The sequence below is a fragment of the Leptodactylus fuscus genome, chromosome 11 (assembly GCF_031893055.1).
Source record: "Leptodactylus fuscus isolate aLepFus1 chromosome 11, aLepFus1.hap2, whole genome shotgun sequence".
In the NCBI taxonomy this organism is placed as follows: domain Eukaryota; kingdom Metazoa; phylum Chordata; class Amphibia; order Anura; family Leptodactylidae; genus Leptodactylus; species Leptodactylus fuscus.
Window position 1 is genome coordinate 69,458,299 of NC_134275.1, and position 22,123 is coordinate 69,480,421.

Sequence of the window (22,123 nt, forward strand, 5' to 3'; positions counted from 1 at the left end):
AAAGAACAAACAGGGATCGAAAAGTGATCCAATGCTGGTACATACTAAAAGGAACATTGCAAAACATCTGGAGAATCATTGGTCACAGGCAGGAATTGTGTCTATGGCTGAGGCCCCATGTTGCGGAAACGCAGCTTTTGTTCTTTGCAGATTTTGCTGTGGTTTTTTGAGCCAAAGCCAGGAGTGGATTGAGCAGAAGGAAGAAGTATAAGAACTTCCTATACATTCCCCATTCCTTTTGTAGCCATTCTTGACTTTGGCTCAAAAAAACACAGCAAAATCTGCAACAACAAAAAAAGCAGCGTTTTCACAACATGGGACCTCAGCCTAAGGGTGTTTTCCAGCCCCAAATGGAGTCTTCTTACTGATGACCTATCTACAGGATGTGATCCATGAGGGTCTGACACGTAGATCCTAAACAGATGAGCTGTTATGGTAGTATCCAGCTGTTGGAAGCCGATAGTGGCTAATAATAATAGGAGCAGCGCCGCAATTCCCCCAAACCACCACTGTGCAGTGGATGGACCTGCATGACTCACATACTTATTACTTATCCTATGGATAGTAGTTATGTATAGTGATTAGGGACATAACCTATTCGATGGATAGGTCATCAATATGAAAATTCTAATTGGGGCCAGAAAACCCCTTTGGAGCTGAGGCCCCATGTTGCAGAAACACGGCTTTTTTTGTTGCAGATTTTGCTGCAGTTTTTTGAGCCAAAGCCCGGAGTGCATTTAGCAGAAGGTAGAAGTATAAGAATTTTTTATACCTATTTCTATACCTTTACCTCCATTCCTTTTGTAGCCAAAAAAGGAATTTTGGCTTTGACTACAGCAAAATCTGCAACAAAAAAAGTTGTGTTTCTGCAACGTGGGGCCTGGGCTTAATACACTCCATCTACTTTTGGCCCTTGAGTCTAGGCTAGAGGGAACAATAGTGGCTTTCCTATAGGTATAATGGAAGCAGAACGTTCACCAAGGAAACCTCAGTGGACTTTGTGAAAAGCACTGTGGGAAAAACGCAATGCATTGCCACTGTGAATTTTTGCTGTGGGACATTACATTGGCCATAGCCTAAAACAAGGAATAAATGAATGGAAGGGAAACTAGGTCAAAAGAAATCTATTCTGGGTAAGGGGTACTCTTCTCAAAGAGTAGGTCTTCTGCAGAGGTGTATCGTATATGAAAAAGTTGCACAAGACATGATGGATTTCTGATGAACATAAGATTACAAATAAAACTAGAATATGAAGCACCTACATCCTGCCAGTACTGGGACCTTACCAATGGCGGCGACTGCCTTCACAAATGAGTGCAGCTCTGTTCATTTTACAAAGTAAACCATTACCAAAGCAGCCCAGACACTGCAGTGAACCCGGCTCCTTGATTTATGATTCTTGTTTTTTGAAAAGTCTTTCCAAAACAGTTTCAAGAATGTCTAACATTCAGCGGCTGCAATAATGTTCTATGTGCATCCAGTGGAAGTAACAGAGATATTAAAATGTTTGCCAAGACCCAATGGTACAAAGAATTCTGTCTTTGGAAGTTTACAATTTATGTGGTTTTTATAACCACAAGAGGTTTTTTTCCCCCTGTCCTTGGGGAGATGGGCTGAGTTTGTAGACGTTACTAAGAAAGAGCTTTACAGAACACACAGAATTGTTTGTTCAGAAAGATAGAAGTACAAATTAATCACTGGAATATGACAAGTGGAACATGACATTTGCTAGCATAGAGTGTATTATAAAAAGGAAAGCCTTGTTTAGTTTTACAAAATCAACTAATGATGCTATTGTAACATTGTAACGCTCGTTCCTACAGTAACAGGGATAGGATACCAAGAGCAAATATATATATATATATATATATATATATATATATATATATATATATATACACACACACACACACTACTTATATACATATGACAAAGGACATCTTAGAATAAAGACATTAGCTTATAATGTGTAACTAATAGTAATTAACTGTCATAGATATTAGTAGGAGTAGCAATACTGGTAGCGGTCTGTTTACTTAAAGGGTTCCTCCAATGAAAAACAAACTTCACATTGCTCTCAGATCCTCATGTGCAGCACATATGTAAGGTCTTTCCATCGTAAGTTCAGCTATCTCTTCTTCAGATCTCGACTTCCTTATTTACTAACAGGAAGATACTATTGTCTGTCTTGTAGGAGACACAGGAGCTACAGCACAGCCATTAGTTAATATCTACAAGCCGGCTAATCCCTTCTTCACTTGCCACAGAGGCTGCTTTTTGAGTCACTGCCAATGCTGCTGTGATCGCAGGACTTATTCAAACAACTTGCAAACCTCTGTTTGATATTTAAAGGGATTGTCCAATTTCAGACCAATATTAAGAGACAAAGGTTATTGTTTGTACAATAAAAAGAGATACAATTTTCCAATATACTTTCTGTATCAATTCCTCACGGTCTTCTAGATCTCTGCTTGCTGTCATTCATTCTGCTTACTCCCAGTGGATAAAAATCTGACCATGGTCATGTGATTTACGGTCCATGGTCATGTGATTAGCACACGGGTGCTGCTCGTTACCAGGCAGATGTCTGATTATTGTCTATAACTAACGAGCAGCACCTGTGCACTCATCACATGACCACTGACCGTAAATCACATGACCGTGGTCAGACTTTTATCCACCAGATGTAACAGAATGAATGACAGCAAGCCGAGATCTAGAATGCTCAAGAATTCCAAAATTCCAACTATGCCAGACTTAGTGGACCAGCACCTATTAATGATTGCAAAGAGTGAAAGTTGGTGAACGTGATTAAAGGTCATCTTTAAGATGCAGATCTCAAGAGATTTTTAAGTGGATCATTGGGGGTCCACTTTTAGGCTAGGGCCCCACGTTGCGAATATGCAGTGTTTTGGCCATGGCGGTAAGGCTGCGGCAAAAAAAAAGCTGCATTTTACAGGATAATCCCATCCACACATTGCAGAAAAAAAAACCTTCAGTGGAAATGCTGCGATTTCGAAAACCGTTTGGAAATCACAGCACGTCAATTATACCTACGGAAATGCTGGCGTTTTCCATATGGGTATACTAGAAGCAGAAAATCCATGGAGGAAAACTCTTCACTTTCTGTAAAAAAAACGCTATAGAAAAAACTGCAATGCATTTTCAGTGTGGTCTTTTCCGCATCGTTTTTCGACTACGGCTCGCTACGTGGGGCCTTAGCCTAAAACAACTTTTCAATGTTTTTTTTTATTTTTTTATTGAGGCCCTTCCAACCAGAACTTGGTGTTGTCTGGGAGAAATCAATTACTCGTGTTTTTTAAAACCCAGAAGAACATTAAAATAAGCATTAGACGTCAGTTTTGTTGATAAATCGGAGATCGTTGCAGCCAAAGGCCTTTACAACATATCATCACTTCAAATAGAAAAAAAAATATTTTCTGTGCTTAAGGTTATTCTGCAGAATCCTCGTATTGGAGAGCTTAGCTTTCCTGGTGGTTAAATAACTGACCTGGAACAAGCAAGGTTGGAACGGATAAATATTACAATAGAAAATACTATTGTACGAGATCAAAACTTTAGTCACTGCATAGACACCCATCATCATTGCCCTCATGTCTGGAGAGGGACAACAAAGGACCACCTATTTCTCTCTGGAGGGACTAGTATAGATATCATGTTAATGCACAGTACGCCATGCTTTATTCCCCCTTTGACGATGCTATGGGAAAACTAGTGGTCCCAACAGGAAGATACCCTGTGATCACTGGAGGAGTCTTCAGAGAAAAAGGGCTTTCCCAAAGCATATAAACTTTTATTTCCAATTTAATTCTGGTATGACTAGTGTTGCCCTTTATATAATGCCAGCTTAAAGAGGACCTTTCATGTTCTCGGGCACATGCGGTTTTATATACCGCTAGAAAGCCGACAGTGCGCAGCGGCTGTGGGCTTTCTCGTTATATGCCCTGGGGGAAGAGCTATTGGTGCAATTACCGATAGTTTTTCACTGTCAGAAGCGCATTCCTGACAGTATAGCTGGGAACACCCCACCTGATAGTACTGTCCATAGCTCTATACTGTAAGAAGGGGCGTTCCTTACCACCCAGTCATGACACTGAGTGGCGAGGAACGCCCCCCTCCCATCCTGACAGTACTCGTCTATAGACTAGTACTGGGGGGTGTTCGTCACTGCTCAGCATCATGGCTGGGTGGTAAGGAATACCCCCTCACAGTATAGCGTTACACACAGTACTGTCAGGAGTGTGTTCCCAGCTAGACGGTCAGGAACGCCCTTCTGACAGTGAATAGATATCGGTAACCAATCAGCACCAATATCTCATAACCCGGGACACACAAAGGGAAAGCTGACAGTAGGTTGAATTTAGAGCACTGTTGGCTTTCTAGCAGTATATAAAATCGCGTGTGCCCGAGGACATGAAAGGTCCTCTGTAAATGGACTTGTCACCAGGTCTGGAAACTAATGATAGGCGCTGTTACCCTGAGCAGTTTGGTGTATTGTTTGTCCAAATATGTTATCCAAAGATAGTGATTATGCAAATTAGGGTATATTAGCCAAGTGGGAGGGAACACGTTTTTCTCTAGGGTGAGGTCTTTGTGTGTTATCATGTGCCTAGTATACCCTAATATGTATCAACACTAAAAGGGCTTATATCTCTGGAATGGCTGAATGAATTAGACAAACTCCTAAATACTTAGGGTGACAATGACTATCAGATGAAGTATGTCAGTGGCAATTTTGTTTTTTTTTTTTAAATGTAGATTGTGAGCCCACATAGAGCTCACAATGTACATTTCTCCCTATCAGTATGTCTTTATTTTGGAATATGAGATGGAAATCCATGCAAACACGGGGAGAATATACAAACTCCTTGCAGATGGTTTTATGCCCTTGGCGGGATTTGAACACCAGGACTCCAGCGCTGCAAGGCTGCAGTGCTAACCACTGAGCCACCGTGTGGCCCCTGTCATTGGCAATTTTATACCAGGTTCCCTTTAAGTGTCCTCACCTTTAACTCCACTGAATCCACCCTCTCCCAGATATTATAGCTGTATAATAAACCTATTATTTCGTTTTTATTGCGTCAACTCTATAACTTACCTTAATTGTCATTCAATTTCATCTAAAACTTCATATTTTAGCCTAGAACCATGCCAAAGACTTGCTTTATTTTGCCTACTATTTCAATTTAGTAAACTGTACTTTTTCCACCCATTATTCCCTTGGGAAATCTAATGTTGCGCAGTACAATATATTGTAGAAGTCAAATAAAACAACAAGCAAGTCATTTCTGAAGTAATTCGAGTGAAAATCATCTTTTCTCTGGATATGTGGGTTTAATTCAATCTCTATTCTGATGTAGTCTTCACATAGTGGGTGGACTTGTCTTCTGGGAAGAATTTTACTCATAAGGGTGTGTAGTCTAACCATAGGTTTCAGAATAACAAAGGGAATCAAATGACAAATGTGATAAATGAGATATCGTCTGATTGGAGTGATGAAATCAACATGGTAATTCTTTATCTAGTTTTTTGCAATAAGTGTCACCAACGTTAAATTTGTCTATATTGATACAGACTGTAAGGTTCACAAAATGGAAAAATCGCTGCAATTTTTGTAACAGCTCAAATTTAGGACATTATTTATAGTATATCGCATTATAAACTGGACAGAGTATGCAGAAAAAAACCTGAGAACTAGGGTTGAGCAATCGGGATCGGAAAAGATCGGATCCCGATTGGTGATCGAGTAAATTTCACGATCGGGTTCCGATACCACCTAAAATAAGATCGAGAACGGAATTCCAATTCTGATCGCTCAACTTACCTGCACAGAATCGCTGCCGCTCCCCGTTGTTCTCGCTCCTCTTCTCTCTACTTCACATGCCTGCAGAGTGCCGTGCATGCCCCCCCTCCCAGGCTAGTGTTACAGAGTTACAGATGCTGGGCAAAGGTGAGGCATGCGGCTTAGGAGAGTGTGTGTGGGTACTGGGAGGGGAGACGTGAGTGATGCACTCACGTCTCCCCACTCTGTACCTGCCACACTCTCCTAAGCCACAACAAGCCCTGCCTACACCCAGGGCACGGCGCTCTGCAGGCATGTGAAGTAGAGAGAAGAGGAGGAAGAACAACGGGGAGCGGCAGTGATTCTGTGCAGGTAAGTGTGTTTGTGTGTGTGCAGGGGGACTAAGTAGCTGGGGGATTTTGTAAGCACTACATGGCATGAAGTCTAAAAATTGAAGCCTTCAATTTTTGGACTCTACACTGTGTAGTGAACAGGATCATTTTTAAAATCCAATTTTCGATCATTAAAATGTTCCATTGACTTGCATTAAGATCGCAATTTGGATCGGGATTGGATGGAAAATGATTGGAAATCGGATTTTAAAAACGATCCTTAAATCTCAAGATCAGCTCAACCCTACTGAGAACTCAGCTCAAGAAGTCACCAACTAAGGCTAAGACCCCACATTGCGAGTGGGGGTCCATCAAAGGACTATTGGTGTCCATCACGTGACAGATTTGTCAATTAAAATTATTTCAAGCCCTAATCAAACACCTCAATCTAAAAATTCTGTAGAAAGTTGGTATTGTAGGTATAATTCAGTATATACAGACTTGTCCACCCATATGTTCTGTACTATGGAGTCCTTTGAGGAGTCAAGGCCAGTTTTGGAAAGAGTCGGATATTAAAAAAACAATGCTGACCGGTTTAATTATATTTAATAATTTTTAATTATACAATTATTGATATTTTATAAATTTTACTGCTTCTGTCTGATGGTGTCAGCCATTTATGAAGGAGTCGGTGCATTGTCCTACTGACTTGCACTTGATAATATATATAAAGCAACATTCAAGAGCTTGGGAGAAAACGGTTATTATGTAAGTGAGTCTGGAATTACTGTTGTGTTTTTAGCCCAAAGTCGGAGACATCCAAGTCTATTCACTTCCTTCTCTACCCTTGATACATTTTTGAATGCTTCATGCTATTAGTCAGGCCTGGCGTGGATTTTATAGGACAGATATAAGGAGCTTGAATACTGCAGCTTGCTGCCAATGGAATTTACATGTTTGACTGGTAATTTTTCTTCAATTGAGGTTTGGCTTCAACAGATGTTGGTGGAGATCTCATGATATAACAGCTAACAAGTGACTAGAAGCCAAATGCTACATTACTCCATGGATTTGATATAAATATTATATTTTGCTGTGGCATACATAGACAATGAGGACCCTAAAGCATCACCCACAACGGAAGATAATTTGAGAACATTTTAGACTTTCTTATATACTAACATTAAAACTTGGAGCTGTGGAGGTCACATCCCTGTATAGTTTATCACCTCCTACCAAAATAGGGGCAACATCACCTTGTAATGGGCCTTTTATTTCCAAGGTCCCTATAGAAGTTATATTAGCTGTATCTATGGCATATATATTATCTTATTTCACTTACTAGTTGGTGCTGCCAGCACCTTTGCATTGCTTCTAAGATTTCATAATGCTGTCTCCCGACAGTTTTGACGGCGCCCATCTTGTCAACACAAAGTTGACAAAATTTGACAAAGTTGACAAAATTACAAAATTTGGGAAAGTGCAGAGAGAAAACTCCTGTTCCACATTTTTCAAGCATACTCGGGGTTTAAACCCCAAACCAAGTTTGAACACTGGTGTGAATTCAGCCTAAGTAAATCTACCACTATGTGTGAACAAACTCTAAGGCTGAAGTCCCACATGGTGTAAATGTCACAGTTTGGATGCGGCAGAAATGTTGTGGGAAAAACTGCAGGGTTTTACAGCCCCTGCCAAGTGGGTGCGATTATAGCACATTCCATCCATACTTCGATGAAAAATACCCACAAAGGAAATGTTACAATCTCCAAAACTGTTCCGTTTTTGGAAACCGCCACATGTCATTTATACCTACAAAAATGCTGGCAGTTTCCCTTTAGGTATGATTGAAGCGGAAGGTCTCTAGAAGAAACCTCTGTGGATTTTCTGTTTAAAATGCTGCAGGAAAAAATGTGAAATGTTTCTGCTGCGATTAGGGTTGAGACGATCTTGAGATTTCAGGATTGATTTTAAAATCCGATTTCTGATCATTTTCCAGTCGATCCCGATCGCCGATCGGGATCCAATGTTTCCCGATCGCTCAACCCTAGTCAATGATTCTCTATGGGAAAAGTCGCTTTTAGGGTTGAGCTGATCTTGAGATTACAAATCCGATTTCCAATAATTTTCTAGCCGATCCTGATCATGAAATTTGCGTGAACGCCGATTGTGATCTGATCTTTTCCGATCCCGATCACTCAACCCTAGCTGCGATTTTTCCTGCAGCACATTTTGGCTGCACTTACTATGTGGGGCTTTAGCCTGAAGCAGGTTTTTTAACCTTCTACAAAAAAATAGAAATACTACAGTGCATGTTGATAAAAATGACAACCTAGGAAACTGACACAGGTCATATCCTAAAACCACACTCATCCCTTGTGATATCCTGCATGATTTTGTCATGTTTTTGCCTAACTTTTGGCTGCAGTTACTACATCCCTCCTTATGAATCACATTGGGGGTGAAATAATTGCCTACCCTAGTTAGATACGGAATATGATACATTATCGGTGCAGAGAAGAGAACAAAGACCACTAGGGGACCGTGCGACTCCGGAATTGAAAAGGTGAGTATCCATTCTACCTATGCAGCTATTACCGGGGTTGTCAAAAAGGTTGGAAACCTCTATGAATTTTCAGCAAAATTCACACATACTAGCAAATTGAAAAAAGAATAGTCTTTGATTTTTTTCATGTTTTCTCCCTAGAGACACCAAATGGCTTTTTACAACTTTCCTCCTCCAATTTTCTTCCCTTTCCCATGTTGTATATGAAGAAGCCGATCGTAAAACGCATGGCAATTTTCGCACCGCATGATTAGGGCTTCAACAATAGACATGTTCTCTACTGGTTTAACCACTAGCACTGTGTAAAAAAAAAAAAATATGAAAGGACATCTGTAATGTTTGCTGTCTCAATAAAAGGAACATCACCTTGTCTATTAAATTGTCTTCAAACTCTTAATAGCCGGCACTCTCCGACTCTGACATGTGAGTGGCAGCCATTTTCTCCGTCTCCAGCTCTGTGTTATTAAGATTATTGACAAACGGCTTAGTAACAAAGACTGCTCCGACAATAAATGCTATTGTGCTTCCAAAATGTGTTTACAGACAAGAAATCTAAATGCTAACAGATTGCAGATCGACGATCGGTTTCCATCACCGTGGCCAATATTTCACGGATTTGAGGAGCGTATAGGCGGGCAACCTATGCCGGCTTGGAAAGGTTCTAGTAAATAATAAAGCTCAAGAGCAAACCCAATATTTCTTTGTTCTAAAATATATAAAGTTCATTTATTTACTAGGCTATTTAAAAGCGCCTTCCGTCACGACGTCCCTTGACAGCCTAATGCCAGGTTGCTCAGTTACGACGGTTTGACATCATCTCTTCCCGTGTTCTTCCATTTGACAAGTCCACATGATTCACTAGGCTTTTTAGCTTGTTACTCACTTTCCCGGTGACGTCTGCATTTTGATTGTAAATTCACATCATGTAGGCAACTTTCTCGCTGTCCTATTGCCATGCCATCCCCTCTTAGAATCCATATGAAGATATTTAAAATGCTTTTCGGCGACTGAGCGAATGAGTAACCTCCGCGGACAGCTTACCTTTTATATTATACTTACTAAAAGAAAATTTAGCATCTCCCTTAATGTCAGTTTCTATTTTACCGGGAAAATGATGGAGGAGCAAATAAAGGTCTCTACCTGCTAATTGTGTTACATGAAACAGTCACATCAAATAGAGATGGGGCTGATTAAATCCATTAGTGCTTTAAACAGCACACAAAAAATGGAAATTGCACATGTAATTTCAACTGTCAAGGGCATTTTTGCCCGTTGATATATATTTATAGAGTGCAGGGTTATTGCAGCGGGCTGGCAGGACACGAGAAAAGATGACTCTGATCACACAGTTAATTGAAACTTTAATTTAAAGGCCTTCTTCCCCGGTGATATAATAACCCTTTCAGAACTACTACAAATGTGTCTGCGCACGACGCGTTTTCATTGGTTAAAGGAATTCTAATAAAACAAGTAAAAAGGAGCATATATCTCTTTATACAGCGAAGTTCAGAGGATACATTGCTCCCTACTTCACGTAATTAGAGCCTATAGTGCTGCTTTATTGCTTATGGTGGGATGGTGGGGCAAGCACTTGGATTTTAGTCCCCGGTGTATAAGTGTCAATGAAATCCACGGGTGAACAATATCCTCATGTAGTGAATTCTATGAAAATGTATACATCAATCTTGAGCGTTAGTAATGGACTAAGGCGAAGGAAATGAATACATAGTCTGTAGGGTTAGCTGTATACTGCCCAGTACAAGGGAATGGAAATTTGTGTAACAATTTTTCAACCTAGGCATAATAGATTCCAAAGCCAAATAAGACAACAATATTAAAAATGGTAGCTGGTACTTGTTAAATGAGTTGTCAAATTCTATTTTATGGATGACTAATTTTAAGGATTAGGATCACGAGTCAAATACCCAGGACCCCTATAGATCAGCTGTCGGGGTTTTGGAGCTTGTGTGATTGCTGTTACCCTTTCACTATTTACATCACATGATATTTGTAGCATAGCAGCCGTGCAATGTAACTACAACCTTCTCCTATTTACTTCTATGGTAATTACATCCCATGATGGTTATGAAATAGATGAAGTTCATGGCTCTGTAGACATCTCGAAAAGTTGATCATTGTGTCAGACCCCACTGACACCCTACATTTTTTCCTTTTTTGGAGTATGGGAGGAAATCCATGCAAACATGGGATGAACATAAAAACTCCTTGTAGTTGTTGTCCACGGCAGGATTCAAACCAAGGACGCCAGCGCTGCAAGGCTACAGTGCTAACCACTGAGCCACCGTGTTTCCCCAATTTTTAATATTTTAGTTGCCTTATGTGAAGAGTTTCTGGGTCCCACTAGCACATAGTCACCCACTCATTTCTAAATAAAGACCTTTCCAATTGTCTTTTGTAGGTTCCTATTGTTTCATTCGAAATCAATAGAAATATGCAAAATGATGGCCCAAAGTGCCAACTACTTTCTTCAGTTCTCTGAAAGTGACCACCACCACACCCAACTGGAAGCCAATCTACAAGTCATCAAGACTCCAACCAGACAAATACATTTGTTCTTCTCTAGTCGTCACAATTCTTTAATAAATAGATATATTTCAATTCTGCATCATATCCTGCATGTCACAATGATTTATGTCTATACTTATGGAAGGGCTAAGGACAGCAGCGTACAGACAAAAACAGGAATTTCTTGACATCAATTACAAGTGTGTGTCTTTGGCCACTTGAAATGAGCATGAAAGACAAGAAGAAAGTGCTTTCAGCAGAAACTTGTTCCCGACACAGAGTACAAGTTTTATTATATTTAGAAAATCCCATTGCTCAGACGAGACCATTCCCGGTTGACACCAGAGCCTGTGACAAGAAACCTTGAAGTAACAAGTAAGAATACAGAGTCAGAAACAATTATTCAGGTTATAGCCACTTTTTGGTGATTTATTGAATTCTGAGACATATTACAAGTGCTGCTCCTGTTATGTTGCCATTTTTCGGCCATGTTTTATGTACTATTAAAAATCACTATAAACACTGTAAATAATCAGTGTACAAGTCTGTCTTACAATTAAAGTAGTTTAAAGGATCCTTAAAGTCAGGATATATTGCGAACTGTAAAACTCACCCGTAAGATTTCTTCTACACAACTGGGATCATTTGGAAGACTGACCTGTGTAAAGAAGAAAATTCCTATTATTGGTATCCAACTAAGTGGAACAAAAGATTATAAAGTAATCTACAATTATGTTATATACAATTATATACAATAACACAAATATGACAAAATTTTCTAAAAAGTAGCAATGAGATTTTTCAATTTTTGCAAACTTTAAATCAACGGCTAACCAATTTTTTTGGGCAATCTCAAAGTTGCACTTTTACTTTCAACAAGTGAGGTTCAAAGGGAGATTTCTGTGTTACCAGTTACCACAAATGGTTACAGCTCGTAAATTTTTGGGTAAATTTATGTAGGACTCAAATATTTTCCTAAGCATCCTTAAATTAGTACATTAGTTTGTTTTTTTGTCTTGATTATTGCCGTTTATTAAATCTTATTAACTTCAACTAGACAACTTTTTAAAATTAATAGGCAGATCCATGTTACATGCTCAAATATTCATAATTATCATAACTTTTGCTTGTCGTACTACGATGTCTTATATCTAGTGGAAAGTTTGGAGGAAATTGTATATTGCTAGTTTAATTAAGGAATTTTGTTTACAGCTTATCCTTAGGACAGACCATAAATATCTGAAATGTGGCTGGACCACTGACTTCAAGCAAGAAACTGAGCTGCAATACCAGTGTCCACCCACTACATGCCCAACATTGTTTAAAGTATGGGCATTGGAAGACACCTGATAATTGGGGTCAGTTTTTGGTCCTCCACCAATAGACCATGAGCAAATTCCTGTATAACCCCATTAATATAGTGATAAAGAAGATCTAAAAAGCCTAAAAGTACTGACAAGCCTTGAAGTCCATTCTTAAAAGACTATAGCTGTTACACAAGATTTACATAACAACCATTTAAAGAAGTTCTCCATCTTGGACAATTCCCTAACTTTATAGCAGAATCAATTGACAATGAGCTGTTAAAGGGATTCTATCATTATAATTCTCCTTTTTAACTAAGTACACGTAGGAATAGCCTTAAGAAAGGCTATTCTTCTCTTACCTTTATTATTCTGATCCATGCTGCGCCACCACTCCTGAGAAATGTCTTCTTTCTTCCATATGTAAATGAGTTTTCAGACAGCACTGGGGGCACCCTCCGTGCTGTCGGATAACTCTCCAGTGACTCCTCTATCTTCTTTTCCACCTCTACCTCTTCTCCTGCATCTTCATCCAAAAGCGCCAACTGTGCATGTCCGTGGGCCATTTTCCTGTGGCCGAATGGGAGAGGCCACAGGAAAATGGCTGATGGACATTCACAGTCGGCGCTTTTGGATGAAGAAACAACGGGGACACGGGAGAAGACAGACAGACATCCCTGGAGAGTTTTTGGACAGCACAGGGGACGCCCCCTGTGCTATCCGAAAACTCATTTACATACGGAAGAAAGAAGAAATTTCTCAGGAACGGCATCATCGTGGATCAGAATAATAAAGGTAAGAGAAGAATAGCCTTTTTTTAAGGCTATTCCGTGTTCTTAGTTAAAAAACGGAATTCTAATAAAAGAATCCCTTTAATGTAACGTCCACCTTATGAATCCTTCTGTTATCAGCTGTGGGACTTCTGGGTAATACACTTGCTATTAAGTGTTTTGTTTCTCTGCAGTGCCACCACAGGGGAAACTAAGAATTACACTGTGTCCAATGGAAGGCAGGGACCACACTGTACTGTGTCTGGCTGTAAGACAACTGGCTGAAGCAGAAGCATACTAGGGCAATATATTATTGAACTTTACCCCATACCCAGTATTTCTACAGCTGAAGATAAGTTAGATCAACAGGAGATTAACCCTTGTGTGCAAGAATTACTGAGAACATGATACAGACTGACATTGTAGTCAACTAAATTCCATGTTTAACTTTAGTATTAATTTCTAGGTTTAGTGTTTCTGTAACTATTCTGACTATGTCTATTAAGCCTAAAGAGAAAAGCTACTGCAGAGTGAAATCCTTTTTCTGACCTACATGTCACTAGAAAATTAAATTTTTAATTGATTGTTTTAAGACATATTAAACCATGTAGGTGTACCTGACTTATTTGAATCTTGTCCAACATTTGGCATTTGGCTAATCTTAAATCCACGACAGCTTAGCAATCATCGTTTACATAATAAATCTCTACACAAAGAAGCATCGTAATGTTAGCCAAGAGCCTAGGGCGATTTCACGATAAAAAGACATGCAGGAAACTATTTCATTTTGAGCAGGCAACATTATTAACAATATAATACAGGATTCACAAAGTACAGCGAGATTGAACCAGCAGCCTCAGCTTTGCTTTCATCTGCCTGCATAATATTCATCTAAACTAACATAAGCAAAATTACCAAAATGCCAACGCTGAGTCTGAAAAAGTTTCCCATAAATTTTTCTATATCAAAAGTTTAAGAGTATGCCCCATTTAGGACTCATAACTTCAAATATCTCACATATAACTCCTTATAGAGTTACCCATATGGTTACAATACTACATTAAAGCAAGCATGTTGACTTAGAGTCCCCGATTGCCATAGGAGAATCTATATGATATATGCTGGATGATACATATTGTGCGTCTAAGTGTATACCCGTGTTAGTTGGATTACTTTGCGCTAGAATTTTGTTCCAGAATTGTAGGGCAATTTAGCATGGTCATATCTTAAACCAAGTAACCAATTCAAGAAGCCAGGTCCCTTTCTTGATCAGCGACACCCCCCTTGTCAGTTAATGTAAAAAAAAAAAGGGGGTCTAAATGATAGAAGTACAGTGTTTATTGCAATGTCCAATTTTTATAAAATCCTATAATCTTTGAGCCCTACAATGGTGTTACAGAAAAAATCTTGTTGGGGAACATTATCAATATATAAAGTGACTCAAGGTACACAGCAGAGTAAATATTCTGCAGCAAGGAACACACAGGGGCTAATTTATTATTTGTTTTGTGCCCAAATTTTGGAATGTGTAGGGCTTTTACAATTTTTTCTATATCCTCACATGGAGGTATATTAAGCACCCTTAGACTCTATGATGCAAAATGGTTATGAAAAACATTTTTATGACCATTTTGGATTCATGGGGCATCATTTTTCACGGATGAGTCATAGTTTGGAGTCTAATATTGGATTGGACAAAAATAAGACGTGACATTTTTTTGGTGGCCCATTAAAATGTGCCATCATGTGAATGGACCCATTCAGATGATTTGAGTCCTAAAGTCCCTGTGACTTCACAATATGAAGCCATAGACTGGTATCATCATATGGTGAACATATTACTGCATCTAAAGTAATAGGGATTCCAAAAGAATCAGACAACAAAAGTCTATATATCTTCATATGGAAGTATATTAAGAACCCCCAGGATCTATTCAGATGACCATCATGCAAAACAGCTGTGAAAAGTGGACACTTTTCAGTATTTTATTGCAGGGGTAAAGGGGTTGTCCCATCACCAGGATCCTATCTGCTAGTTTATGTGGATTTAAGACTTTTCCTAAATACATTGCTTTATCAAAACTGCTTTGTTTGGCCGCTATCTTAATTTATTCACTTCACTGTTTACACTGCATTTCCAAAACTACAGGCCTGTGGATGATCTTATCTCCTCAGCCAAGACAAGTGATGTAGCTTCCTGCTCTCAGATAAGGGAGGGGGGAGCTGAGTGCTAGGGAGCGAGCTTGTATTTCTGAGCCATTTATCTCCTCGGCCAAGACAAGTGACATAGCTACCTCTAGGAGGGGAGGGGGAGCTGAGTGCATGGGAGCAAGCTGGCATGTGAAACCCCGCCTACCAATTAATGCAGAAAATCAGGAAGACAACTGCGTTTACAGCCGGCAAGCTGGTGAGCGAGTGACATGAGAATACCCCTTTAAGTTTTCAGAGATCCCTCATAGATTTGAGTCTTATAAGGGATCCGTGAAAATGGGCAAATATAGGACATCTCCCTTTTTTTTAATTCTTATTTTATTGGGTTTTTCAATTTTTACAATGTTACAACAAAAATGAATCAAAACGTAAATATGTAGATCCCATTTTTTGAAGGGACATTAGAGTGGACCACCAAGGAATAAGTCAAATAACCAGCAATGTGAACTGATTTTAATGCAAGCAGGTGATGACATCACATGACCCAAACGTGTTTGTGTGAACAGAACTTTAGACTTCTATAGATGCGTATTGTAGTGTTGTGAGACTCGGAGGTTGTAATGTAGATGTGTGTAAGTCAGAATATTACCGTATGTTGTGCTTGTGCAGCTGTCTTCCTACTGATCTCGTAACGCTGCTGTATGTTTAGATCAATATCAGATTAAATGTTTTAACAAACTCCTACACACTTTGGAAATAAATGCTAATTTGCCAAGTAGAGGACAGTTGTTTCAAGTCTGCTTGTTTTATTTCATAGAATCAAAGGATATCTTAGCTGAACATTCTTTTTAGTCTTAAAGTATCTCATTGCTGAAAAGAACCGATTGGTGAAAGTCGCTCATTTTCTTTGGCTTTCAAAGCTTTATTAATTAATTGTGCATCTCCACGAGAGCTAAATCCAGCGGCTAATGAGAAATAAAATTAAACCAGTTAAAACACTAAAATTGAAACTCATAAGTAATGTGTAAGGCCTAAATTAATGAGCAGTTATGCCAAAGCAAAAGCCGTCTAGAAATTTAAGGATTTTCTAAAATGTGTTATTATATTTAACTTGAGACACTTCTTTGCTTCTTTAGGAAATTATAATGAAGTATGATAAAAAAAAAGTTCTATAAATAAAATAATTTATTCCGATAGCATAACAGGATTGCAACAGGATAGTTTACACTAGGATCACAATATGCTTGGCCTATCTGTTGTTCTGGTCCGTCTATCTAAAATACCTTAGTGCCGGGTCCCCATTGGATGGAAGTGCCGTGATTTGCCCACAATGGAAACGCCACAGTAAAAGTCATGTTTTACAGTATGGGCAAAGTGGATGGGATTCTAGCGAATCCCATGCCCATTTTGTGGTGAAAACCACCATGCGGACATGCCACAATTTCCAATACCGGCATGGTTTTGGAAATCGCAGCATGTGAATTATACTTAGAGAACAGTGGTTTCCCCATAGGTATAATAGTAACAGAAAGTTTGCGAAGGAAAACTCTGCAGACTTTCTGTTTAACACACTGCGGAAAGACCCGTGATACATTGCTGCCGCAGATTTTTCCCGTCCTGTAGGGCCTTAGCCTAAAACAGTGTTGTAGGACATAAACACTGATAACTTATCTTTATGATAGATTGTTAATGCTTCATGAGCAGAGAGGATCCCAGATGTCAGACACTACCAATCACACATAGATATCCTATCCATCAATGTTTATTAACGTGAAAGACCTTTTGATAGAATTATTACAGTTCCTATTTCAATTTCCATAGTTTCGGCAATATGGAAAGCCAAAGTGTCTAGAAGATACCCTAAATAACCCCAAACTCAACTTGTATTTTTATTTATAGAGTTTGAAGGCGATCCCATGTGGCGAATCCCATCCCCACTTTGCTGTAAGATAGGCGCAGATGACACTCTGAAATTTCCAAAAACGTTGCAGTTTTGGAATTTGTAGCATGTCAATTACATCTGATGAAACACCAGTGGTTTCCCTATAGGTATAATTGAAGCAGAAAGTCAGCAGAGGAAACTTCTGCGAACCTTCTGTCCAAAATGTAGTGGTAAAAACCGTGATGCTGCTGGACACTACGTGGGGCCTTGGTCTTAAACTACTTTGGGAGATATTTACACATCAATTTTTTCATAGTCCACCAAAAATAACATTTTTTTAAATAAACTAGGCTATAAATGGAGAAGAACCTGATATATTGCAGATTATCCAATGACCTGTATTATCACATGGGCAGAACAATATATAAAGCCTACTAGTCAATGTAGAACCTTTCAAAAACAGACGAATGAGAGCCCTGGATGCTATAAACATGGAAGGTGACCGTCGTTGATTGATAAGTTAATATTATCTTTCTCCTCTCTAGTTCTAATATATTTGACAGCAGTGTAGAATAATTACTCTCATTCACACTGGTCCCTACTCCTTTGGGACCCTCAGTCTGTGGCTAACTAAAATGAATGAGGCTCGATGTCCGAGTGTAATATTAAGTGGTACTTTGGGGGAGGGGGCTTATGCCTTACTAGAAATCCAATTGTTCTTATCAATTCTTTCCACCTGCTGTTGGTTGCTCTCAAAAAACCTCCTTACATGAGAAAGCGGCCACAATTCTCAGGGGTGGATAACACAACTACAACTGAAGTAACAGAATTTACATCTTAAAATATTCATTGTGAATATCTGAAATAATTAGGTGATCTAGAGAGAACAGACATTTACATATTAAAACTTACAAGACAAGTTCATTGCTGATGTTTTTCTCAATTTTGCATTTCAACATATCCCTAATTCTCAAAACTAGCTAAACGGATTGTATCAAGATTATCTAAAGACTATGCATGAATGCAGAAAGGAAACAGATACAAAGAGCTATTCCAGGAGGAATCCATAGATTGCAGCCGTGGATGAAGTTACTACTAAACTGCTCATAATCAGGTTTTTCTCCTAAATAAATGTTTATAAAGTTACTATTTTCTGTTCATCTGTAGGATGTATAGATAGCAGTGTTCACCCTGAGCAATGGGGTTCATGATTAAAATGACAGCACAACAAAGCTGTTAAGACTATAGACAGGTGTGAACCTCACCTCTCTGCTGCCTGAGGCGAACTAGAGAAAAAAAAAAAAGTGAGTTTACACATTAAGAACTTCAAACAATAAGTTATAAAACCACAACCCGCAACTTTGAGTCAACCACTGGAAGAGTTGTGGGGCGCCTGGCAATCCTTGGTTGCATGATCTTTCTTATTAAAATTATAGCTTATGTCCCCATTTTCTGATCAAAAAATCTCCTTATTTGGCACCACACAGTATATTACCTTCTTCACTGACCCCTACACAGTATAATGCCCCCTTTACTGATCCACACACAGTATAATGTCCCCTTTATTGGTCCACACACAGTATATAATGGCTCCTTTATTGACCCACACACAGTATAATGCCCCCTTTACTGGCCCACACACGGTATAATGCCCACTTTACTGGCCCACACACAGTATAATGTGCCCTTTACTGGCTCCCACACAGTATTTTGCTCCTTTTTTTTTTAAGCCCCCACACAGTGTATTGTCCTTTTTGTAGTCCCCCCCCACACACACACATAATATTGCCTTCTTTTTGGCCCCCAAACAGCATCCTGCCCCATTTTCCCACTAGGTAGAGATGAATGAAACAATTTAGATCAAACTGGACTTAACCAAATTTTTCCAAAAGTCTTGGGCTCAGTCCGATTCTGAAATTCTTAGGGTTCGTCACCCACAAAATACTATTATACCCTGGGATCTCCACAGACCCCAGAGTATAATAAATGAAGGCCTAGATGAGTTGAGGGAAAACAAATAATTCTAATCACCTTGCCTCATCTCTCCTGACCATCCTAGCGTTGCCCTATTCAGGCCTCTTCTGGCCTCCGGCATGTTGGCATCATGATGTTGACCTGCCCAACATGACTACTGAGGCCCAATTAAGACCTCAACGGTGATCCCTAAGACACATGATGTCAATTGAGGTTAAAAGATACCTGAACATGGCTTTAGAGGACCTTGAGGATGCCTAGAAAAGGAAAGTATAATTGTTTGGAATTTTTATAAGTTTAAGTGATTTTTGCTCCCATAAGAGAAAGCAAGAAATGATAAAGAGATGAAGCTAAGCTTTATTATTTATAAGTTTATTTGGAAAAGAATGTTGGTGTAAATCATGACAGAACTTCTATAAAAGACAGTAAGAGTCTTTCTGACAGTCATTGGACCAGTTTGTGTGGGAGGAGTAATCCGGACTCTTACTGCATCCCCAAAGAGTCCTGTCTGACTTTACTCTGCTCCAGGTAATCAAATAATCCTATATATCATAAAACTCTGTTCCTCTATCATATGTGTTCTTGTAGGGCAACAGAAATCAGCTGGCAAGTTCATATGAAATACAGTTTGAAAATTATTGAAAGCTGCTTCAATTTCTCTGACTTTCTGGTTATATTGTGTATCTGTGGACTTTTTTACATCCAGAGGCTTAGTACCCATACGTGAACAAATTCATACCAAATACATTTCGTCTTTCCTTCCTAAGGAGTCCTTCATAAGCACAGTAGATCAACAATGCAGAGCTCTCTGGGCTGAGGCCCCACGTTGTGGAAACGCAGCTTTTTTTGTTGCAGATTTTGTTGCAGTTTTTTTGACCGAAAGCCAGGAATGGATTCAACAGAAGGTAGAAGTATAAGAGCTTTCTATATATCTCCGATTCCATTTGTAGCCATTCTTGGCTTTGGCTCAAAAAAACGCAAAAAGATCTACAACAAAAAAAGCTGCGTTTCCGCAACGTGGGGCCTAAGCCTTAAAGTCAATAGAAGCTATATACACTATTATACAGATTGACCGACGAGTGGTGGAAAAAAGAAGTCAAGTTTTTCACAAGAATCTGTGAACAGAGAAACGGTGCTTTGCTAACAAAAAAGGTGCCGTAGCTTTATCATAGAGTTAGAATACCAAAACCATAGTGTATTAGTAATTTAGTAAGAAAGTGGGACATAGGACATTGCATCCGTCCCTTAGTAAGGCCTAAAAAAAAACAAAAAAACGTCAAATAGTTAAAGTAACCAAATTTCCCCAACAACCAGTAAAATAAAAACCCAAGAACAAACCACAAATCCTCATATGTTTGGCATAACTGATGCGTGCAAACATTTAGCTTTGTATTTACGTAGGTTGTCAAACGCAAAAGCTAACAGGGCTTATCATAGGGTAGTCCATAAAAACCTGTTTTCAGTATGTGCCCTCAAAGTAAGTAAACTGTACTTATATTGCATTGTAAATGGAAAATTGAGGATAACATGCAGAGCGCTGTGGTTTATGATGCCGAACCGAATGGCAATTAATCTTTACACTACACAGCATGTGGCGTCATGTAAAGCCCTGCAACGTGATCACAGTGAATATTTACTGAAAACGAAAACAAGAGGCAAAAAGATCTGGTTTATGTTAATCATATTTATATGCAAATGAGATTAAAGCAGCAGCGCCTGGTAAAAGAAGCACAAAACGCCCTTCACTCATCCATGTCCAAAGCCGGCCATACATTGCTCCACTGGGTCAAGACGTGTTTATGAAGCTCGATATTGCACATTATTTTCTAAAGTCACTATAGGTTTTTATACTTTTGCAGCAGTTGCTTTCCCAAAAACATATTGCAAAAAAATAAATAAAAAAAATCCGGTATGTACTGTAGTGTCTTATGTGATTGATCTTGATCCAAATCTCAAGTGGTTAACAGATACTGGCACGTATAGCGTGCCGAGCAAATATCTTTGCTTGTGGGGGCACCTGTGGCAGGTACAAACTTAAGGTTCTGAGGGTCTTTTAGCTTAAGACAAGCTCATAAACAAAAAGCTATGTGCCTCAGGGTTTGAAGATGGTGGGCAGCACTAGCCCCCAAGGAGCCTGCGCACGCACTATATCTGCTACTTCCAGAGAAGTGGTTCTCATGGTATGTAGACGCCGAGACTAGGGGGTGTACCTTCTGCCCACGAGACTACATGCTGTACCTTCTGCCAACAAGACTACGCGGTGTACCTTCTGCCCATGAGACTACGCGGTGTACCTTCTGCCCACGATACTATGTGGTGCACCTTCTGCCCCCAAGACTACGCGGTGTACCTTCTGCCCATGAGACTACGCAGTGTACCTTCTGCCCATGAGACTACGCGGTGTACCTTCTGGCCACATGACTACTCGGTGTACCTTCTGCCCCCAAGACTACGCGGTGTACCTTCTGCCCATGAGACTACGCGGTGTACCTTCTGGCCACATGACTACTCGGTGTACCTTCTGCCCCCAAGACTATGTGGTGTACCTTCTGCGGTACAGATTGAGAACTACTGCTCTGAATAAACTTTTCAGACCAAGTTTTTGCTTCTTTTTTTTTAATTTGGCATTTTATATCGGTTTTCTTTTCTCATATTCAATTTTTCCAATTGGACATATGGTTGTCATTGAAATATTTGGATAGTACGCATGCAGTGGATTTTAATCTCTGTATTGTCAAATAGATTACTGGTGGATTTCTATTCTAGTTATCTTGTCTCCAGACGAAAGCATGCAAGGTTGGGCTACGTCTAAATGTCT

The 22,123-nt window shown here is 39.4% G+C and overlaps 1 protein-coding gene across 2 annotated transcripts in view; it reads right to left on the reverse strand.

Moving 5' to 3' along the window:
- AFF2 (ALF transcription elongation factor 2) overlaps positions 1-22,123 on the reverse strand; it is a 446,266-nt gene that overhangs the window by 159,064 nt on the left and 265,079 nt on the right. For both annotated transcript variants that reach the window (XM_075260676.1, XM_075260675.1), the window contains exon 4: positions 11,838-11,882. In XM_075260676.1, coding sequence (XP_075116777.1) covers positions 11,838-11,882 — 45 coding nt within the window. The remainder of the gene's footprint in view (positions 1-11,837; positions 11,883-22,123) is intronic.